The sequence below is a fragment of the Onychomys torridus genome, chromosome 4, assembly GCF_903995425.1.
Source record: "Onychomys torridus chromosome 4, mOncTor1.1, whole genome shotgun sequence".
NCBI lineage: Eukaryota > Metazoa > Chordata > Mammalia > Rodentia > Cricetidae > Onychomys > Onychomys torridus.
In genome coordinates, this window is record NC_050446.1 from 35,408,294 (window position 1) to 35,432,556 (window position 24,263).

Sequence of the window (24,263 nt, forward strand, 5' to 3'; positions counted from 1 at the left end):
GACGAAGGCTTAAAGTCCTCTCGTGAGATTGCAAGTACTAACAAACTCCTCCAACAGTGTCTACAAAGAGCTCACAACCATCTGTAATTTCCATTTCCAGGGATCCACACCCTCTTCTGATCTCCATGGGCATCACACACACACACACACACACACACACACACACACACACACACACACAAGCAAAATACTCATAGACATAAAATTAATTTAAAAATCTTTTTTTTCAAGTATCTGCAAACAACTAGAGGTTAAAAAAAAAATCAAGACTATAACCCAAATCACTTTTTATTATAAAATTATTTTGTCAAAAAACTCATTGCTTTCAAGTAATCCCTCCCATTAGGGGCATGCAAATAATGTGACCTGAGGTCCTCTTTTCTCCAGTCACTCACGCTACACACAGGCATGTCCTCACACTACCCGACAGACAAGCATCTGTTTGGTGGCTCCTGCAGTTCCTATCACTACCTGTCTGTCTTCTGACAAAGATGATGAATTCCACAAAGCATTTGAAAACTTCACCATACGGACTTAGCGGAGTGAGCGTCCTCTTCCAGCCAGGAAGCCAGGGAAATTACTACTTGGTTTTGCTCATCAACAATGCGGTCAGTGACTAACTCGGCTGCTGGCCCCTTTCCTTTGTGTATGTAACTTAGTTCTATTCCTAGACACATAGGGGGCTGTTGCAGAGGAGACAAGGGGGCTGGGAGTAAAAGGTATAATTAAGCTTTTCCAGTTTTTGCAAGCCCCCTGAAAAAGCTTCAATCTCCTTTTCATTTGTCACTGAGGTTAGTGAGAAGCCACTCACACCAATTTCACATCAATACAAACCACTTATGCAGAAGATCAGAGATGAGCATCTGCTCTAGCAATACTACAGGGTTTCTAAACCTCACAAACTCCAGAGTTTATTTTTAAAATGGAAAGTAGTCTAAACTGTATCTTAAAAATTCTAGTTGACACTTGGTTAATTCTAAATAACATCCACGTTGTACAAGTGCATCTGCAATGTGGATCCAAATTAAAACCTTTCTGGGCAAACAGCAATTGCTCATAGTAGGCATAAACCATGCTCACAGGAGGCAGCGACAACCATCTCCAAATCTTACCTACTTCTCTTGTAAGGATCTCTGAATACATTCAAACTAAAATGTCTTGACTCTTTAGTACTTGGAGAAACCACCCCAAACACAACTGAACATCAAGCTAAAAAGAACTTCCATCGTTTGTGGGGCCACATTCATTCACAGGAAACAGAAAGCAAGATGCTATTCACCAGCTCTCCATTTATTCATGGAGATACATTTGGTAGCCTGGCTTAATTCTTTAAAAATGTAACATAATCACTGGCTATTTGGGGTAAATTGTTTAGTTCAAAGCAAAAAGATTATGTGAATATGAGCAGTGATATAAAGGTGAATCTTTCAGGAAACTCGTGCACACACACACACACACACACACACACACACACACTTAATTCATTGTAAATTGTAAATGGAACACTAAGTCACGTCTCTCTTTCTTCAGCCATTGGCGTAGACTCACGATTTCCATATTACTCTGGCTACGCTCCTCAAAAAAAAATAAATAAATAAATTAAAAAAAATACTCTGATATTAAACTGCAGCATTCTTTTGGAGGAAACTCACTTTGGTCAAGAAAAGTATTTTTTTTTCCTATTGGCCAAAAGTGCTTTGTATCTGTTATGAATGGAATGCTGTGTTAAATGCCAAGGAAAATCATCCATCTAGTACAACATAGCACAACTATCTCTGTTTCCCTTAGATAATATAAATCTTGTACAAAAGTTGCTCAAAACTGTTGTTTGTTGGTATGTCTGTGTGCATATGTATATGTTCGTATGGTGGGTGGGGGGGGTGTTTATATTGAGCTAGAAGTCAACCCCAGTCAACATTATTTGAGTGCCATCTATCTTTTTGGTTTGTTTTGTTTTGTTTGAGACAGGGTTTTTCACTGGCTGGAAGCTTGGTCGGTGGACTAGGCCGGCTGGATAACCGGCTCCAGAAACATCCTTGTCTCTGCCTCCCCAGCACTGGGATTACAAACATGCCATCATGCCCAACTTCTCTATGTAGCTTCCTGGAATTGTACTCACACCCTCATGTAAGCACTGCACTGTCTCCCCAGCTCCCTCAACCTTTCACACCACTATTTATGTTTACTTGGAAGGGAGAAATTCTCTCATGTTGATGTGTTAGCTCCTAAATTGATTCAATAGTCATTTGATCCCCTTCACTGTGTAGTAGAGACTGAGCCCGGAGGTAGGGATACAGAAATGAAAAAGATGTAGTACTAGTGATGAATGACAAAATAAAGGGGGGGAAACTGATAAGAAGAGAATCATCTACTAATATTAGAGACAGGAGCAATGGGATAGCTCGAGCTCAGAGTAAGAAACACTATGTGGTTTCCTAAGTAGTTTCTAGAAACTTGGTGTCATGGATGCAAAGAAGTTCCAGAATTCAGGGCACTACAGTGGGGCAAAGATGAGTCATTTGGGAGGCAGAGCAGGGGCCAGGAAAAGAAAAACTACCAAGGAGAAGGTATTTTCCACATGGAAGGGTTTTATGGAGGCAGGAGAAGAATTAAAAAGAGCCGCCCACACCGGAGAGATGCGAGGAGTCCCCTGTAAGTGGAACTAGTGTGCGTGGTCGAAAGAAAGGAAAAGGCTGAGGTGGGGGGGGGGGGGGGGGGGGGGGGGGGGTTTGTGCATTCAGAGTGTGCAGTGCCTTAAGTTGCCAGATGCAGATGGACCAATCTACATCTGTTCCTCACCTTCTGTCTGAATTTGATAATCCGTCTAGCCAAGCAAAAAAGTGAACTGTAAGTCCCACAGAGGCAGCACTGGATGAGCTTTGCCATACCCTGAACCAGCAGAGAGGACACCAAGAATTGAGGAAAACAATTAAAAGTACAGGCCTCTAATCCCAGCACTCTGGGGCAGAGGCAGCTGATCTCTGTGCTCGAGGCTAGCTGCTGTAGCTAACCCGGGCTACACAGTGAGACCCCGTTTCAAAACAAACAATAAGAACAGATACACAAAATACTTCAAGTGCCACCTGAGTGGTACAAACAGCAAACGATAAGAGGGATTCAGAGAAGAGGTGACATCAGACGGCTGTCAAAGAAAGAACAGTCAGCCGTGGCCTTCCCATTAAAGCTGCTGCTGACTCAAAGGGACACAGGAAAAAAGTCAGAGAGATTATTCATAACTTCTTCCCCCACAGCTTTGGGCATGTGCAATTCATTTGTATAAGTGGTGTTGGTGTGTTGTGGCCCTGCCCCCTCGGGGTGCATATGTCTAATGGAAACTTTAGCTCTCATGCCTTAGTTTTACCAATCTTTAAAATACACATCACAAAGATCAGGTGCAAATCAACAGCACCCACAACACATCAGTACAGCTGTGTCCCAAAACAAGCGCTCCCTGGAGACTCTTAGACCACACCCACACAAAGGGCAGTCAGCATCGTTTATCTGGTTCACATAGCCAGTTCCAGGTCATTCTGGGCTACCAAAGTGAGAAGGGAGGGAGAGAGGGAATAGAGGAGGGAGAGAGGGGGTGAGGGGAGGGGAGAGAAAGAGGAGGGAAGGAGGGGAGGGGAGCCAAAGAGGAGAGGAAAGGAGAGGAGAGAAGAGGACAGGAGAGGAGGGGAGGGGAGGAGAGAGAACAGGAGAGGAGGGGAGGGGAGAGAACAGGAGGGGAGGGAAGGGGAGAGAACAGGAGAGGAAGGGAGGGGAGAGAACAGGAGGGGAGGGGGGAGGAGAGGACAGGAGAGGAGAAAAGAGGAGGGGAGGGGAGGGGAGGGGAGGAGAGAGAACAGGAGAGGAGGGGAGGGGAGAGGACAGGAGGGGAGGGGAGAGAACAGGAGGGGAGGGGAGAGGAGAGCAGAGAAGAGATAGTCACTATGAAGCAAAAAAAATTACATGACACTGGCAGAAGTTGCATTTGAATATGCAAAAACACCATGAAAGAGTGTGTATATGGACGAATCCTGGTGTGATGAGGCTCACAAAAGGACCTTCAGTATTTGTGTTACTTTATCTACCATGCCTCACAGCACAATGTCAAAATAATTTAATACCATGGCACATGTAAAAGATGACTAACGCATACACGGATAAGGCTAGTCGTACAGAAGGATGCTAGCCCTGGCCCTCTCAGCCCTGCCTCAGGCCAAATAAGCAAGGAAGAAGTTTTGGATCCAGAGCTTGGAGGATCTCTCTGTTGTAGTTAATGGATTGTGGACCTGAGTCTTGGAAACAGGGGACCAAGAACCCACAGCCGACAGTTCTGAAGGCAGACAGGGGAAGCCCAGCTAGGTAAAGGACACCTGTGACAGTTGTGCCATTACCCATTGCCTCCACTGCAATTCATGGCATGTGGAACCATGAGCATCGGAGACAAAACCCCCGTCTCGTGAAGGTCAGCAGCCAAAGTCAAAAGCCTATAATAGAGTACTACGTAGTCAGGCATGGCTAAAATATTAAGCAATATTATCTTAAGATGTCAGAGGGAGTCTAAGATAGCTTCACGGCCACTCCCCAGCAGGCGCTGCATATCCCACTCTCAAACCTAGAGAGACGAAGCACCAGAGCTGGAGCACCTTGGAATTGTGGAGGCCTCTTGAGCAGAGGGGCCCTGGACTAAAGGCTAGCACTGCTACAGAAGATGCAAATATCTGTCTTAGAGGAAGTAAGGAGGACACCAAACAGCTTCTCACAGAGTTCTAATGCCTCCGAGTTATCTCAGCATGAGGCCAACTGACGGTCCTCCTCTGCTTAGTAACTCCAAATTGGGGATATGAAATTCCAGGAAACTGAAAGAACAAAAATAATCCTTCCTCCAACCTCGCCTCCACTATCCCCAGTCACTTCCCTAAAGGTCAAAACGAACGACTAAATAAAAACTTTCAAATTAGTTTAACAAATATGAACATTCTCCCTAGGCCAATTCATCTGTTCAAACCTTAGTCCACACTGAGGTGGTAAATTCACATCATGAAGCATGCTGGACATCCAGCGTTGTCATGGCTCCCATCCACAAGCCATTGTGCTTAGGAACAGAAGCCCATGTGCTCTGGCAAACTCAAGGACTCATTAGAAGAAGCTTCCTAAACTACACATGCCAAACATACGTTCACTCTAACAAGTGTTTCCCAGTCCCCACCCCATGAGAGATGCAGCTTGGCCAGCAAAGACATTTTTTTCCCTGTGATACAATAGCTTCTGGCACATCCGAACACAGATTCATCACAAAATAATTAAAGTCAGGAAAATAAGAGTGTTCCTTCAGAGCCTTCCCATAGGCAGGGAAATGGGAAACACATGTAACACAGGGGAGGGGAAACTTCTGATTTTCAATAGAAAGGAGCCAGAAAATGGCAGCCAATGTACTCCCTACGAAGCAGGCAAATAATAACTGCCTCATTGACATGGTCTCATTTATCCGCCATGACCTTTGCAAGTTTTTACTACCATCAATATTTTTCCAATGGTGAAACTAATCTAAATAATAGTGTCATAGTATAATATGAGAGGCTGGGATATTATTGATTCTCCCATCCCAGCGGGCCCAGAACCAGAGACAGGGCTCTAGGGGCTCTACTCACATAGGCCTCTGTGTATCATGCCTGAGAGCCCTGGTTCCAGGCATCAGAAGACAGAGACAAACACACAACAGGAAGATATGAAGCCACCACCCAAGGCCACAGAGGCACATCACTTTGTCCTCTAGGTTACAGATGCTTGCGGGCATTGTTCCCTCTGCCTTCTCAGGACGTCTCTAGTCAGACATGCAAAATCTGGACATCACATTCTCCAACTTCGAACCCCTAATTTGGAATTCTGGGGCTGAAGCCCAGGGGTGTCCCAGCAAGAGCTGGCATTGATTCTGACGCCTACTCCAGCCTTCATGAGGTCCCCAAGCAAGCCCTGCTTTTAATTCATACAGAAACCCACACAGGAAAGGTGGAAGAACCCTGCTCTTTCCTAACAATTCCAAATTCAGTGTCAAAGTTACACCACCAATAAATTCCAAAGGATCCTACTGAGAAATTCTTGACCGTGAAAATGGACTGAAGACTCATTTCCTATACAGAAACAGCATGAGGTTTATTACTAGTAGGAAATAAATGTTAAATTCCAATAAAAGTACAAAATATGACATATTTTTATGCTCATGGTTCACTTGAGGATCACTGCTCCAACAGAACTATATGGTCATCAATTTTTATAATAGACTCTGAAATTCAAAGGATATATAATTATAATAACCTGACTTAATATGAGATGTTCATATATTTAAATGAGGTAGATTTTATACACAATAATTTCAAAAAATATATATTATTTTAATGACAGTTCCTAAAGGTGGTAAGAAAGTGAAATAGGAACATTGTACCCTGGAGTGAAGGAAATATTGTAAATTAGGACAACCCTCATGGAAAGTAATTTGGCAATGTGTGCCAAGCCATAAAAACATCCATATTCTGACCTATTAAGTCCACTTCTTTTAAGATGAGGAATTAAATTCCCCAAATGAAAAGTTACATGCACAAAAATGTCTACTATAGGCCTCAAATGGGAGACACAGGATGTCTAACAACCTGGGAGTGGTTACATTAATAAACTATCATGTGACCATTTAAGATAATAGCAGAGATTAAGAGTTGCATACAAGAAAGATGATAACACGCACCTTTAAACAGAGTAGCCCTGGAGAAGGGACTGGGGAACACTAATGTGGGAGCAAGGGCAGGAGAACAGCGTGGCTCCTGCTTTTCTTTCTTCTCACTTTTCCTGTCTGAGGCTAGTAGTAGTTAAAATAAAACAGGTTTTCAAGAATCATTGATTAGTTTCAAGATTGAGTTAGACAAACTAGTGTGTGTGTGTGTGTGTGTGTGTGTGTGTGTGGTGTGTGTTGTATGTGTGTGTGTGTGTGTGTGTGTGTGTGTGTGTGTGTATGTGTGTTGTATGTGCATGTGAATTTTCATGGGAGAAGAGGGACCAGAGAAAAAGGAAAAGATCAAATGAGTCATTGCCAGAAAGGAACATTTGCTTTAACATGACAGACAAGATACCCTTACTGCCCCTTTAAAAAAGAAAAAAATCACATCACAGAACAGAAGCTCAACCCACAGCAGCTTGGGAAATAGCTAGACGCCTAAACCATGATGCAAAGAAGAGACTAATAAATCACAAAAACAACCAAAACATTCTCCCTTCCCCTCCCAGCCACAGTTTTTTTTTTTTCTTCCCAAAAATAACCTTAATCACAGGATCTAGCAAGCAAACTAACATTTGTTTGGCTGAATTTTAAGCAGATGACTCTAACTTCAAACTGACTACTATTAATCACAGCTGATCTTTCAAGCCATTTGGGTTGATGCCTGTGACACACACAGGGCACATTGGTGACACATTCTTACAAAGCCCACACCATCACACATTCTTGCCTAGCAGCCTGATTGGCTCTGGGCTGCACACCCTAAGCTGGGATCTAGCTACTGTGCTGGCCTACTGACACCAGCTTCCTCTTCCCTGGGAGAAGTTCCCCATCACACTGCTTATTCTAGTACCAATAACTGATCTTATTAAGACAGACTAAGCTAGTTGGCAGTAGTGGCTCATGCCTTTAATTCCAGGACTTGGGAGGCAGAGGCAGGTGGATCACTATGAGTTCAAGGCCAGTCTTATCTACAGAGTGAGTTCTAGGACAGCCAGGACTATACAGAGAAACCCTGTCTCCAGACAAACAAATAATCAAAAACCCTGAGCAGAATTTGACATTTCTCCCTCCCCCCATTACCCCCCCCCCCCAGTTCTAAGGCACTCACGAACGACTGGGGAGAGGTGAGGAAATAAAGTCCCTGTGCAATCTCGGGCAAAGTCCAGAACTTTATAAACCAGCTAGGCAATCTCCCTGTGGCAAAGCACTCTCGAGAGCTTCCATGGCACTGACTGAAAGGCGGTGGATTGGGAAATAATCAGCAGAAAATGTCCGTGGCTCCACAAAAAAGAACTGTCAAGTTAACAGTCCATGGATGTTTAATCTGAAACACTTGCCATCATGTCCGTAGAGGGTATGTTCAAAACGGGCACACTGACGTCACAGAAAACCCTGTCATGAAGGCATACTAACTCTAGCTATCACCCACTGAAACTGTATCAAATTACTCAACTCCATTTTCTCCACAGAGCGTCTGAATCTCTGACTCTGTTACTCACAAAAATTATAACTACTCCACAAATCTTAGTCCTTAGGGAAAAAACTACCAGTGAGTGGATGGCAGGTGTAACAGATTTAGATTTCATGTCTTATTTCTAGAAGACTTCAGAACTGAGATCCCAGTGGTTCACAGGAAGGTAAAATGACTTTTGGAAACTGAATAAAACTCAAAACATGGGCCAGGTGGCGGTGGCACACATCTTTAATTCCAGCACTCAGGAGGCAGAGCCAGGAGGATCTCTCTGAGTTCAAGGCCAGCCTGCTCTACAAATCAAGATCCAGGATAGGCATCAAAACTACATGGAGAAACCTTGTCTAAAAAAAAAAAAAACTTGAAACATCATTTTCATCTCTTTTTATGGGATAATTTCAGAGATATATTTTCTAGATATATGAAGTTCATCAAGTTGATTCAAGGGATTCTGCTATAAAAATCACTCTGTGTTGTTAGGACATGCCTAAGTAGACGGAATAAAAAATAGTGCTTCCTAAAGCAATACAAAGTTTCATTATGTGAGGTTCACTTAAGTACATAGTAGACATGAGAGGGAGCCAGCTGTGAGAGGCACAGGCCAAAACATTGACAAATAGGTCAAGCCTGGGAGTGCACACCTTTAATCCTGGAACCTGGGAGGAGAGGCAGGCAGATCTCTGTGAGTTCCAGGCTAGTATGGCCTACATAATGAGTTCCTATCAGAAAGAATAAATGAAGGAAGGAGGGAAGGAAGGAGAGAGGGAGGGAGGGAGAGAGGGGGGGAAGGGCAGGCAAACACTTTCCTATTGGCTAAGACATCACCATTTTATAAAACCAAACAGATCAATAAAAGCCACCCATCTATGGTCCTTGAACTTAAATTGCATTCATTCAAAAAATGCTGAGTGCTTCTTACAAAAGAATGCCTTCCAAATGTGGAAGCTGGCTTTTCTCAAGAATCTAATGATAAGAATTCTGCAGCAGCAAGATGCCTACACAGGAGCTGAACCTTGCTCTTAAGTTAGATCTAACTTCTGGAGGAACAAAGAGGAAAGGAAGGTCAGTGAGAAGAAAGTCAAACAGGAAGTCAGAGCCGGAAAGGAAGAAAGGAGCAAGAGACCCAAACAAAAACCCAGGAAAAAATATTACTTTGTTCCCAAAACAGTCCTTCAGTTGCTGTCTCCTCTTCTTGAATTCCAAACACAATGCCATTACATACTTAACCATCAGGCAAGTAGGATTTGATTTGAGGAACCATTAGGCTTCCATATTCCCCTGGGCCTTTTGACCATTGGCATCAAGAGACCATGGACAAAGACAATGCCACACACTTACCATTGCTCACCATCCGTCTGGCCACTTCCCACAGAACAAGGCCAAAGGCCCAAATATCGACCCTTTTGTAAGAATCAAAGCAATCCACTTGGATGGTTTCATCTAGAACTTCAGGAGCCATGTAGCGCTTGGTCCCCACACGGGGGTTGTTTCCCACATCAAGCTGATTGGTGCTCTGGGAATGCATGACTGCCAGACCTAAAGGGGAAAAAATAGCACTGGGATTAGCTACCACCTTTCTCCTACAGGGCAGCTGAAGGAATTTAAAACAAACCCAATCAAAAGCGCCCTCTAGTGGTATTGTGTCACCTAGAATATCTGGACTACCCCATTTTTCTTGTAACTTTGGGTGTTGAGAGCAGGAAAAAGGACTAACTTCAGGAAGATTATTAAACTATCAAGTTAATATATGAAGCTCTAGGAGATATGATTTTTTGTAAATGCAGACCCAAACACTAAAGCAATATGAGGCCATGTTTGAAGCCCATGAAAAACAAGCTCACGCACATTCTATATGAACCTCAAGGTAGCTTAAAAACCAGCAAATTAAACTCTCAAATACCACCACTTCTCTCACTTGTCTCAAACACAAATTGTGGACACTGTGAGACCAAAACCCTGAGGTAATGTATTGTACCATAAAGGGCAAGCAAGCTAAGACTGGTTCGGCTGTATCCCCATAGGGACAGCCACTTATCAGAGCAATCAGGTTGGCTGAACCCATGGGCCTTCCCCTGGAATCATGGGAATAGATGGCAATAAGCTGAACCTGGACTCAAAGTGCATCTCTCTCTCTCTCTAAATGGTTCCAAAGCACTTAAACCACGGCTCATTTCTGAATTCCTCAGTCAATTAGAGAGACCTGCTGCTCCCTACTAGTCACTGAGGAAAGACAGATTTGTGCATGGCCTATCTGAGGACAGACTTATTTATTGATGCATAAATAGACCATCTTAAAAATGATTGCTATAAAACTCCATATAATGGGAAGTGCCAAATAGGATCAAAATGCCCTGGGAAACTTTGCAATCCTAAGGTGCCTTGGAAATCCCTGCCGCTATCTGTAGTGAATGAGTTCTTCAGTCCATGGCTTTGAAGGCATGACTATTGATCTATTTAGTAATGAAGTATTATAATATCCATCACATACACCAAAATTAGTAAAAAAAAAAGAATATACAATCACAGAAGGAAAATGTCACAAAATGTTCAATTTTGACTCTAAGAATCATTATACTATTCCTTCAAACTGGGCAGCAGTGGTGCACACACTCACTTAATCCCAGCACTCGGAAGGCAGAGGGAGGCAGATCTCTGAGTCTGAAGTAGCCTGGTCTATGAGTTCCAAAACATCTAGGGCTATACAGAGAAACCCTGTCTTGAAAAACAAAGCAAAACAACAACAACAACAACAAAGTCCTTCAAACCTTTTATGTGATATTATCACTTTTTTTGCAAGTATTTTTAATAATAAAGGTTTTTGTTTTGTTTTGTTTTGGTTTTTTCCAGAGCTGAGGACCGAACTCAGGGTCTTGAGCTTGCTAGGCAAACGCTCTACCACTGAGCTAAATCCCCAACCCCAAGTTTATTTTTAAAAAGAAAAAATTAATTAAAAACTTATACGCCTAAATGTTTTCAATAACAACAAGTTAGAAAAATCAATCGGCTGTAGTCCTTTTCACAGCATGCATAACAAAACACTGTCTCTGATGAGTGATCCTTAATTTCAGGGTAAACCATGAAAAATTATATGTAACTTCCATCCTAAAGGGGGCTGTTTTGTACACAACGTTACTGGTTTCCTGCAGTGACTCAGTAGCATGGGTTTTTACAGCAATTAATATACCTAATTGGGGGGCTCACACCAAAAGAAATATGGCTGAACCATTAATATAAGCTGGACAAAATACTCCATCTCCCTCCTGACCAAGTCCCATAAACCAAAGCCAAAAGTTGCCCTATTATAACAGCAGCCCTCACCTGAATCCCTTCTTCTTTTTCACAAAGCCTGAACCCTACCATAATCCTGTGAGGGGGCATGTCTGGGGTTGAGTTACATGAATAAAACATAAACACTTCTTGTGAAGGCGCCAATGATGTAGAAGTCCAGAGCATGGTGGCATTAAGCACTAGATCCCCCCTTGGCTAAGACCCTTTGGCCCTTGGGCAGAGTGTAAGTAGTGTCAGCACTGGAGCCAGGTGAACACATTAGTAAACATGCGAAACTGCAGAGTAAGTGACAGAGTTTGCACACAAATCACCCTGACTCCAAGAGCCATGACAGAAGCTGTGCAAGACTTTTCACCACGGTTCAAATGGCTGCACACAGCTTCAAGACCACACCCCTCCCCTTGCAAAACACTGTAAAATAACACCTCAACATGAACTGAACTGAAGTGAACTGAAGGAAATTGATTTTCCTAACATCTCAGACTCTCTGATTTTAAAATCAAACCCAAGTAAATTAATCTTATTACACAATTAAAGCTAATTCTGTCTAAACCTTTATCAGAATGAAGAATCTCAATAGTCTTTTAGAAGGAATAAACAACACCACTCAGTTCTTATTAGCACAACAACACAGCCGGAACTCTAGGGGTTTAGGACAGATATCATTTTTGCAGGATTGCTACCAGCCGTGAAGGCAGTCTCATCTGTAGGACAACTGGAGCTCCACCAGCAGACCCAAAACCCTGGAGGGTGGTGGGGCTCCAACTCCACAAAGGTTGAGTTACCTCACGGAACACTTTCTCCACTTGATAATTTTGCTTTGGCTACAGAAGGATGACTTTGGAAACCATTCTCAAGTCAAACCATTCCTTGAACTGTTTAGTTCTACTCCCACTTTCATGCAAAAGTTTATGAAATCAGAATGCAACAGTAGTCGTTGCTGGCGAGGGTGGTGGGGTAGGGACTGAACCTACTCTAAAAAATAATAGGAAGTGTCAGCAGAGACTTGGGGTTTACAGCTCTTGTCAAAACTCTGAAAATATAAGGTTTGGGTGTTTCATAAAGTGTAAATAGTACCTGAAAGGGGGAAAAAAATGAATGGACAAACAAGGCACTTTACTTAATGGTATATTAGTTTAAATGGTGACATTGTCAGAAAAAAAAGAATTCTTTTGTCTGCAACTTGCTTTGAAATGTTCAAATAAGAGCTGATGGACAGACAAATGAATGTAAGGATTGGAAGAACTACAAAAGGTTGACAGGAGACGCAAGTGGTGCATACACACAGCTGCTGGTTATAATGACATTCGCTTTTCCTTAAGGTTTGAAATTTTCAGTTCAACATGTTAGGAGGAGAACCAGGTACAATCTGGCCAACCACCATAGTAATCTGGAGTACACCCTTAGTAAATGAAGTCATTAAGAATGCTTTTGCAGCGCTGGAAAGATGGCTCAGAGGTTAAGAGCACTGATTGCTCTTCTGGAGGTCCTGAGTTCAATTCCCAACAACCACATGGTGGCTCACAACCATCTGTAATGAGATCTGGTGCCCTCTTTTGGCCTGCAGTCATACATAATAAATAAATTAATTAATTTTAAAAAAAGAATAAAAAAATGTTTTTTCAGTTTTACCCAAATCTGCTATGCAGCACTGTCCATTCTTCTTCACCAGGATGTTTTTGCTCTTTAGGTCTCGGTGGGCAATAGCTGACTTCCCTTGGGTCCCAAATATCTCTATGTGCAAATGTGCAAGCCCACTAGCTATGGACAGCACGATCCGAAGGCAGCTAACTGTATCCAGAGTGGTGAGCTGAAGGTAGTCATACAACGACCCCATTTCATGGTAATGCGTGATGAGCCACAGCTGTGTACTGGAGTGTCTGGACGTCATGTCTGAAGCGATGAAACCTGCAAAGACGGACAGAATTTTCACAGTGGGAACTCCACCTGGAAACACTGGGGTCCCAGTCATAGAGCATATCTACTCTAGAACAAAAATTAATTAGCAATCACAAAAGCAACAAAGAATAGCATCTACTCCTGAAAGGGGCAGTGCTAAAGAACAGCAAAATGCCCCCCCCCCCGTCAGTTTCTGCCATAAGAAATCCTTTTAAAAACTAATACACGGTGTGAAGAGTCACGTGACCCTTATGTTGGTGCTCACCCATAATAAAAATTTTCGAACTCTTTGCCATTTGGATATTCCAAATAGTACCCTAAAACCCTACAAACCTGGAACCTGGATGCCTGCCTTCTAGTCCTGACCCAGGACCATGGGCCCAGCACCCAGAACCCTAATAACTCAGAGCAGACAGCATTCTGTTACTGCCATGCATGCTGCACCCTCTGAGTATTTAAATAATTTTTTTCTAAAATAAATAATTAATAAAATTCAGAGTAGATACTGGAATAGGCTTTCATCCAAAGGTGACAAACGTCTTGAAGAGAAATGATACACTGGCAGATGCAGAGAGACATGAAGCTCCTTTTGTACACATTCTAAGCACACTTGAGGAACTCTTAATGTGTACTAACCTTCCCCAAAATAAAGATCCAAAACTAGAAGATACAATTCCAAAGAAACCAAGCTGCTAACATATACCTGTGCAGTAGCCCATACTGATTTCTTCCCCTGAGAAAACAATAATCATATGTAATAACCGAGGTCTTATGTTCTTTTTACCGTCCCTCCAACCCTTAGATCTTAAAAGAAGGATTTTGTTTGTCCCATTCCTTATGTTCTGAACCAGGAAAAATAACTTTAAAATTAACAGGATTTTTCTTCAACTGTTTGCCTCTCAAGTTTATTTAAGTACATTTGATTCTCAGTGCTTGAGCACTGTTATGGGATGTTTGTGTTCAGAGTCCAGAGCGGCCCATTAGTAATAAAAGCCAAGCAGGTGCCTGGAGGTGGGGACTCCGATACATCCCCTGGACATGTTCATAACACAGGGAGAGGATGGTTGGACCAAATACTTCTGTCAGAGACATCCTCCCAGGCTCTTCAAGTACTGGACATGATCAAAAAGTGATCTAAGATCTGTGAAGTTTTCAGTGGCAATGCTAAGGAACCAGCAGAGATGTGAGGTGTTGAGATGGTTGAGCGCTAAATCTATATCACTGCCTAACATCCTGGCTCTACCATCCTTGAGCTGGGCGATCATGATCAAGTCTCAGACTCTCCACCATGCTCTTCTTGGTTATAAGAGCAGGGAAACAACACATCCTAAAGGACATGGTAACAAAAGGCAGTGAATTCAAAATGCGTAATGTGATGCCGAGCATATTGTGTGTACTAAGAACATTTGCATTTTATATATTCAGGAAGAGTTTGCTTCCCTCCCCAGCAGTCTCAAGAAATAGTGACATCAAGTAGTCAACAGTACTCTTAGTGTGGGTGTTTGTGCATACACATGCATGTGTACATGGATGTGTTCATGGTGTGAAGGCATGTGTGCAGGTCACAGAACAATCTCAGCTGTCGGTACTTGCTTTTCAGCTTCTTTGAGACTTGGTATCTCTAGCTGTTCACTGCTGTGTATACAACGCTAGCTGGCCCCTGGGTTTCTAGCAATTCTCCTGTCTCCATCTCCAGTCTCCAAGTAGGGGCATGCTGGGATTACAAAATGCTTGCACTACAGCATAACTTTATGCGTTCTGGGAATCCAAACTCAGGCTGTCAGCCTTGCAAAATAACAACTTTACCTACTGAGACATCTCCCCAGCCCCTTAGTAGTACTTGACATTTTAAATTACATTTATTTTTATTATATTTATTCTCATTTACTTTGCCAGTGTATGCACATGTACACATGCACCTGGCATGTGGAAAGAGTCAAGGAACAACATGTAGAAGTCTGTTCTCTCCTACCATGGGATCCCAGGGATTGAACTCGGGGCAAACTCAGGTTTGACATCAAGCACTGAGCCATCTCAACAGCCCATCAGATAAGAGCATGAGGCAGTTATGGAGCAGGATGACGGCGATCACTGCACAGCCATCCAACTTTAATGCTACTCAATTTTATGCTTAAAACTATATAAAGCGGGATTGGGGATGTGGATGCTTCAGGGCTTGCCTAGTACACAAGAAACCCTGGGTTGGCTCCCCCAGCTCTACATAGACCAGGCATGGTGGGACTTCTAGCTGTCATTCTAAGCCTGCAGAGTTGGAAGCAGGGAGACCAGAAATTCAAGATCCCCCTTGGCTACATAGTGAGTTTGAGGGTAGCCTCAGATACATTAGCCCCTGTCTAAAAAAACAAGGCAGAAAGTGATCAATACCACATATCTTTTTAAAGGAGTGTGATGTAAGACTTGGAATAGATCTCCATACTAATCAGCCTCCTTAGTTATAGGGATAAGGCAGTGAATGCTCAGAAAGATACAACTTTGATTGGCAGCTGCAGTGGGCCTCTAACGGTCCTTAGATTAGGGAAGAGTGTGACTCCCCAGAGTAAAAGCCAGCTTCCACCATCACATGGCGAGCTGCATTAGCCACATCTGTTCTCTTCCTCCCCAGATGCGGCAGGACAAAGGTGTGAAATTCAAGCCAGCCTACAGGTTTAACGAAGGGGACAAACAAGGGCCCACACTTTCACATGAGAGTGTGCATGCGTACAAGGAATAAGCTGAATTCAACTACATACTTTGGGGACCTAGGGTTAGCAATACTCCTGGGGAGGAGAATCATAACCAGATACTGAAAACATAATATGCAAGTCAGGCACAGTGTGGGACAAGCCTCTCCACACACTGATTCAGGGGGCTGAGGACTGAGGACTTCATGAACCCAGGAGTTCAAGACCATCTGGGCAATGTAGCCAGACTCTGTAAACACAGTAACTAAAGTAAAACATGAGGAGGAAGGGTGCCTATCTGAAATACAGCATACTCTTTTGACAGAAAACAAAGTGATCACAGAAAACAAAGTATGCCCAGAAAACTGGTAGGACAAGGGGGGAATGGTATGTTTGTGTGTGCCTGTGTGCGTGTGCGTGTGCATGTGCGTGTGTGTGATGTCCAGGGTTGTGTGTGCATATTTGTATGTGCACACATATGGGAGCCAGAAATCTACGCCCATATTGTTTTCTGATCACTGTCCAGAAAAGGTCTCTCCCTGAACCTGGGGCTCACCAATTCACCTAAGTTAGGATGGGCCAAAGAGTTCCAGGGATCTGCTTGTCCCCACTCTCAGTCCACCAGCGCAGGAGTTACAGGCCTGTGGCACTGCCATGTCTGACGTTATGTGGGTGCTGGGGATCCGAACTCAGGGCCTCATGTTTAGGCAGGACACACTTTGTCAACAGAGCCATCTCCACAGCCCTGGCTACAAGTTTAATTTAAGAAAATGTTTATTTCTGTGAGCCTTCTCAACTAAAAAGACCATATGTCCATATCACTGTGATTAGGGTGAGGGAGAGCAATCTCAGGAATTTAGAACATGCCAGAATTTCCACATATAACCGAGTAAGAAAAACAGACAATGTAGTCACTGTAAGGGACTCTAACACTTCACATATGTGAACCATACTGCAAACACACCTTTCAAATTCCTCTTGCGATTAAACCCAACTTAGTCACTATTTCCTGGGTGTTACCATGTGAACACTGCGCTCAGTACTAGGAATGAATGTGAACACTATGAGAAGGATTCCCACCCTCAGCATATAACACAGTGGCTAAGACACTAGAAAGCACAGTATCCCAGAGATTTTACACAATGAGTATGTGAGCACCAGAAGCCTAAGGGGGGATGCATGGCTATGCCCTTCCTTCAAAAGGTTTCAGACCACAGATGCTCATTAGGAGAAGACACACGTCTTCCCATTAATAGTGACTCTACTATTTAAGATAAGTCTCTGTTGTACACCAAAGCTTCTAACACAACCAACTCTGACTGGTGTTCCAGAGACAGAAGGAAGATTGGGAACCTCAAGGCAAATCTGAGTGTAGATGAACGTCCCCCTCCTACCCTGACTTTGTAATCTAAGGCATGACTGCAGGGCAATGTGATGTGACTATCCTGCAGACGGCAGGGCATGGCAGGGAACTAGGGTGAAGGGTTTAGCTCCTCAGCATGATTCGCAGATCTAATATTTCGCCTCTCCTCAGTACTTTTTGCTAGTTAAAATTGGGGAAATAAGATGACCTACTCTCTAAGGCTGCAGGCAGGATTACCCAAGAGTGCGCACATGAGCAATTCCAGCAGAACTCATGACACAGTAACTCCCCACTATTATCCCTGGCTGTGTTGTTAGAGCTGTCATCTATTACACACAGACCCCGCAATGTGTCCCAGGCAGTGAGTGGTGGGTCATCAGCAGAGGGTGTGCACAAATGCACAGGGGAGTCTATGCAGAGAAACTGGCTGAGACCGAGACATTTTGATGGAGAAAAAGGAGGTTAGAGGGTGGAAAGGAGACAGCGGATAGTGAAGAACAGTGCAACAAGATCAAAGCCACCTGTTTGTCACAGTCCCACAGAAAGGAAAATACTAGTTGTAGCCGGATATAGACATATTTGTAACTGAAGCTCAAAAGACTCCTTGGAACTGACAACTAGGGAATTATGAAAGTCATGACTAGAAGTCACCAACACTATAGGCCAATTTGGGAGCAATCAAAGACACAATTTAATTATTTAGTGTGTGTGTGTGTGTGTGTGTGTGTGTGTGTGTGTGTGTGTGTATGGCTGTTTTGCTTATATGTCTATGTGTGTACCATGTGTATGCAACGGCCACAGAGGCCAGAAGAGGTCATCAGATCCCCGGGAACAAGAGTTACAAACTGTTGCCATATGGGTGTGGGGAATAGAACCCAGGACCTCTGCAAGAAAAACAGTGGCATTAAATGCTAACCTATTTCTCTAGCTCTTCAAAGACACTTTTAAATGTTCCTGAGACTGAACATCACCATCACACTGTCAAAGCAAAGCTTTGGACAGCCATCCTATCTTCAGTCACCAATAACCTGGGTCACATTTAAATACTAGATTGATAGAATGGGACAGAGTAACAATGTACAACATACGATGCCCAGACATACTCCAATAGCCACACAGTGGCCAACACTATAGCATACAGTTCAATTCTACCCAGATTTCTCTTCTATTTCTGAAGACTCACTCCAGGCAGCTTTCACCATCCATGTGTATTAATGGAAACACACTTCAAGCCTTTTGAAATAGAGAAACCAATGGGCCCTCTCCATTGCTATAGCAGGATTGTAGTGGGCACTTCACATATTTCTTAAGTGTTGCTAAGCTTTCGTGATAAGATGATGAAAATTCATCTATACTTTGTGAGTCCCAGAAGTATACGAGGAGTTTTCAAATTAAAATGTATGTGAATCCCTCTGTAAATCTGGTCTTTTAAAAATGATGCCTAGTTTGAGGGAATGTGCATCTAATTACGGCATCCCTGGGAGCTGAGAATCTCTAGGAAGGAATCCAAAGGCCTTTCTTAGTTTGATTCCAGTAATAAATATTCAGGAAGGGTGGGGCAAGCAGAGCCACCCAACAAGCCTTGAAATGAACAATGCCGAACAAGTTTTTGTTGTTTAAATACATCTGCAGATATAGGAGCAAGAAGGCCCTGCCACAGATTTCCTTTCATCGGGCAGGGAATTTATAACTTATGTGCAGACTTAAATTTAAAAATGTATCTGTTAAAAGATTAAATAGTCTATAAATGCTGAGGGTCGCTATGTCGTTTTCTGGAAGAGACTCTAAACTGCATATTTGACAAATGGGAGAGAGCAAGGGCAGGCACTTTTCTCTATCAAGACCAGTTAATGTAAGCTTATCCATACTTACCTAAAATGTTTTCATGCCTCAACATCACAGTGTTGTACAATTCTGTTTCCCTGAACCACGACTTCTCATCGCGGGAGGAGAAGATCTTTACGGCAACATTTTCGCCTTGCCAGCTGCCCCTCCATACTTCTCCATAGCGGCCCTTCCCTGCGGACAGTAAAACAGACGAAGCATGTGAGAAACACTTTTGTTTTTGTTTTTCCCATCAAACGTAGTCAACCTGACAGTGTCCTTATACTCTGAACCTCTCCCCTTCCTCTCTGCAGACTAACCAGTCAAGTTAGTATGTGCAGTTGAGCCCCCACCAATAGGATGAAATGAAGTCACCACCTACGTCATGGAGGCCATTTTGGCACATATATTCACCGGTTGGGTTTGGGTTCTGGTAGACCCCTTTTGCCAAAAGACTGCCTTGCCGATAACTTTTGCTTTGGTCACGTGTTTCTTTGTGTGATACTGAGATTTTTTTCTAATATATAGAAGGATACACAGTCAGACCAGGCAACTCCTGGTAGTAAACACTGAGCCTAATGCCGGAAACTCTTAACCCCTCTCATTATTTGCTGGGCAAACTCAGTTTGGGAGTGTAAATACTTTATCTACAAAAATGTACAAAAATAAGGTAGGCCCTTCCTTTCCCTGTCCACCCCAATGTGACAGGAAACTGCCTTCCAAGAGGTGTCACACAATTAGCTGACACTAAGTGGCTGCACATTTATAATGAACTTGCTGTCCTGAAGGGTGTCTAAGTTGTGTGCCAGGCTAGTCATGCAGGCAGCCTAGCATATTTGCAGATGACAGTGTAAGGTCACAATGTCGAAAGGCTAGAAACCTTTGGCATATTGTTTTTGAAAACACAGGAAAGATAGCACATTTCAAATCTAATTCTGAGATTTTCAAATTCATAAACACACGATGCCAGAACAGCTCTGATTTCTGACACTGGTCATGGATGTCTGTTTAGATGGGCCCCAGTGATGTCACATGGGGACAACACTAGAAAGAGCATTCTGGAGCCAGAGAGATGGCTCAGCAGGTAAAATGGCTTGCTGAGTTCGAGCCTGAGTTTAACCCCTAGAATCTATATAAAAGTGGAACCAGCGAACTGACTCCACAAAGTAGTCGCTGGCATACACAGTCACATATGTGCACCATAAACAGACACATACGATACTAATAAATGAAGTCTTTTTTAAAACATCACCTGGGGGCTGGAGAAATGGCTCTGTGGTCAAGAGCACTGGATGCTCTTCCAGAGGACCCAGATTGGATTCCCAGAACCCATGAGGTAGCATACAACCATCTATGACTTCAGTTCCAGGGAATGCATTGCTCTCTTCTGACCCCCTCAGACATAGGCATACTTGTGATACACAGGCATACATGCAGGCAAAACACCCATACACATGAAACAATAGAGTCTTTTTTAAAGGCACTTGAAGAACATATTTTAGAAAATGGGGTGATTTAGCTAGGATCTGACCCGTCTGATGCATGCCCCCTCCCTCCATGCAGTAGCCACATGCTTATCAAGGACATATCTCCCTTCCAATCATCTCTTTAATTATAGGTAAGGATGACCAAAGAGGTTGGAAAGAAGAGGTCATTATCTCCAAACTATGGAGGTCAACATGGAGTGTAATAGCAGGGATGGCAGGCAGTGCAGCAGGAGATGAAACTACAAGGCGGTGAACCTTTCAGTGCAGGCAGGCACACGACGACTGCACAATCTCAGGGCCGTGGTAGGCAGCAGCCGTGCCCACCTGCATGCACAGTCCCTCTGCTGGAAAACTAAGCCAATGAGAACCTAAACATAGAAAGAAAGCAGGTGTGTCCAAGTCATACCTGAAACATCCACCAAAATACTGAGGGCTGGGGATGTGACTTGGCAACAGAGTGCCTGCTTCCCAGGTGTGACACAGAGGGTACCATCCAGCTCTGGTGGTGATATGGCAACATGGATGGCCACCAAATTGAGGTACCTTGACAAGAACCGATAACCCTATCCAAAAGCAATGACTATTCTAAAGGGGTGGATAAAACCAAAACAGAAATTGATTTTAATGGTTGTCAAATGCTTCTTGATAATGTTATCTTATTCAGAAGCCACTAAAATAGTGACACAGTTTCCCAAAAGTTCCTGGCCAGAAAGCCCCATGAAGAGGATGCCCAAGGCCTTTAAATTTGGACAGCACAACATGGAAAGGGCTAACATGGTCAACTCCCCATGTTCTTGAACTAAAGTGATCATCTATCTATCCACCTTTCTCCTCAAAGCTATACCATGCAAACACAAACTCCAAACTCCTAAAGAGGCACTGTAGCCATCATTCATTAATGTCAACCCAACAAAGTGCAATAATTGAATCTACACTAGCTCAAAAATGCTGAACATCGAGAGAGTCAAAAACCGTACCCAGTCCAGAGGAGCAACTGGACTCTGGAGCCAATCTCTGAGGACTAAGCGTGTCATATGGGACTATCTGCGAGGGATGAGTGTTGGGTCAAGTGGACAAAGGCAGGAGAGGCAGGTGCATGGTCCCTTCCCTGCCTCATAAAGCTATGTAGGCATCCTTGCTCATAAACAAACAGGATGCTAATTAGTACAAGAAGACAATTCTGGTTGGTGGTAATGAGTACACCTGGGTTTTTTACCCCAACTTTTTCTAGGCTCAGTCAGATGTGGTAGAGCTGTACACAGTGGAAATAGTAAGCGCAGGCAGACCCTGGGGAAAGGCAACACAGCTCCATACTGTCACCTGTGCATCTCAGGCAAGCAGTGCTGCCTACCTCAGATCTTACTACAGAATGTGGGCATTCCTCCTTCGTATAGCAACTAGTGGTGGGGGTAACTCAGAATAGTCAGACACTTCCCCCAAACAAACTGTCAGAGGGCAGAAGCTGTGGCCTCCACCTCAAAAGGCTGAGCACCAGAAGGAGTGTAGAGACAACGCCAAGCCATTCCTGCACACCATCTCAACGAGGAGCTGAAAACCTATCATGCTAATCACAAATATCCACCCTCCACATGAAACAAGTAAAAAATGATGAATTTATTTAAAGTAAAGTGTGTCCCCCATGTGTGTGGCAGAGGTAGAGGATGGAACAGCTACATATGTGTACAAGAGGTTAACACTGTATGTTTTCTTCAATCCCCCCGCCCTTTTTTGAGATGAGGTCTCTCAACAAACCTCAAGCTTACAGGTCCAGCTAGACTGGCTGGCCAGCAAACTCCACACATCTTCCTGTTTCTGCATATCCGGTGCTGGGACTATAGATACATACCACTGCGGCACCTTTTTTAAACAGGCCCTGGGGATCAAAATCAAGTCCTCACGTTTGTTCAACAGCACTTATTGACTGAGCCATTCTCTCAGCCCTGAAAATCGGGACTTTAAAAATGCACTGGTCATTGGATGCATGCCTATAATAATCACAGGACTCAAGAGACAGAGGAGAAGATCAAGAGTGGAAGGCCATCCTTGACTGTATACTGAGTTCTAGGTCTGCCTGGGCCAAGAGACCTTGTCTGTAAAGCAAACAAAGCATTCTGTACCATCGTCACAAAATTCACGAGGCTATTATTATTATTACTAAATCATGCTTGACTCAGAAATCCACAATTCCTGGGAAGTCATTCTGCCAATTTTGAAGGCAGAAGAATATGTGCTAGGTCCCTTACAAGCATTTTCAATAATCCATCAGCCCAACTGACTACTGCACAGCTTTTTAAAGGACTTCGGACAAGTCCCAATACTATAAGAGGTGTGTGCCCTCATGAAAAGAAGGGAGGAAGGCCAGTGAGAGGATTCAGTCGGTAAAGCCTTGCCATGCAAGTCTGATGATCTGGAGTTCAATCCCCAGAACCCATATGAAAGTATAATGTGACAACCAATTCCACAACACTGTCCTCTAACTTCCACATGTGTTGTGGATGAACAACCCACACACATATACAATATACACACATGCAATAGTAACAGGTCAGTTTTTTTTTTAATGAATAAAGGAGCGCAAATTTTTCAGAAACAATCCACCAAAAAGTATGTCGTAGGGGGAAAATGAAAGGCTATAAAAATATATGTAGCTCTTGGTAATAAGGACTTAATCAGAAAACACTTAGTAAAAGTCACTCTAGTTTTTAAAAGTATATTGTACTAAGTTTTTGGTATCTAATTGGCACACAGTAACTAGATGTACTACTCATCATTATTTTTAGAGGAAGGGGACAGTAGAAAGGGCAGGGAAACTACAGGGAAAACCTTCCTAACAGAAGCCTATTACCTCAGATCATTCAGTCGTTGGACAACACAGCCTCTTAGAGTCACTCAGACTAGGCATCATCTGTACTACTTAGTGATGAGCCCCTTACCAGAACTTCAGCAAGTTCTCACAGATGAGTCACAGAGAACAGAGACCCCCATGGCTATCTCTCCCCTGCTCAACAACCACAGGGTTGCTTGGCACCTCCTGGGTTATTGAGGAAGCAGCAGCAGCAACAAGAAGCCAACTTTTCCAAGCCCCATCCTGCTTCTAGAATCATGACTGACGCTATTTCCCAAGAGGAAGGGAAATGAAGAATTACCAACACACTCCAACAGGGTAATCTGGCGAGCCACAGTTCTCTGAACCAGAAAAGGAAGACCAGAGCCACTTCCCGATGTACATGAGTGATCCAGTAATTCCTGTAATGGGAAACAAGGAGAAAAAGAAATTACTGTGCTACAGTCCCTGCTGTGGAGTTCTAGGATGCATACCACGATAACCAACGTGGTTTCCAGCAACTCTGGTCATGTGACCCATTATACCACCTCAAAAATCTCCCCCTGAAAAGACTGACTGTGTGCCTCAGGAAAATTAAAAAGTAAACCAAAGAAGGCAGGTTTTCCTGATGGATAAGTCATTCTTTCTTAAGCCCTGGAGTTTTTTCATCAA

The 24,263-nt window shown here is 43.4% G+C and overlaps 1 protein-coding gene across 2 annotated transcripts in view; it reads right to left on the reverse strand.

Annotated features, from left to right (window-relative positions):
• The window catches only part of Acvr1 (activin A receptor type 1), a 122,574-nt gene that overhangs the window by 2,260 nt on the left and 96,051 nt on the right, over positions 1-24,263 (reverse strand). For both annotated transcript variants that reach the window (XM_036183792.1, XM_036183791.1), the window contains exons 5-8: positions 23,914-24,013; positions 19,329-19,475; positions 13,146-13,421; positions 9,564-9,761 (exon numbers count right to left, since the gene is read on the reverse strand). In XM_036183792.1, the coding sequence (XP_036039685.1) occupies positions 9,564-9,761; positions 13,146-13,421; positions 19,329-19,475; positions 23,914-24,013 (721 nt within the window). The remainder of the gene's footprint in view (positions 1-9,563; positions 9,762-13,145; positions 13,422-19,328; positions 19,476-23,913; positions 24,014-24,263) is intronic.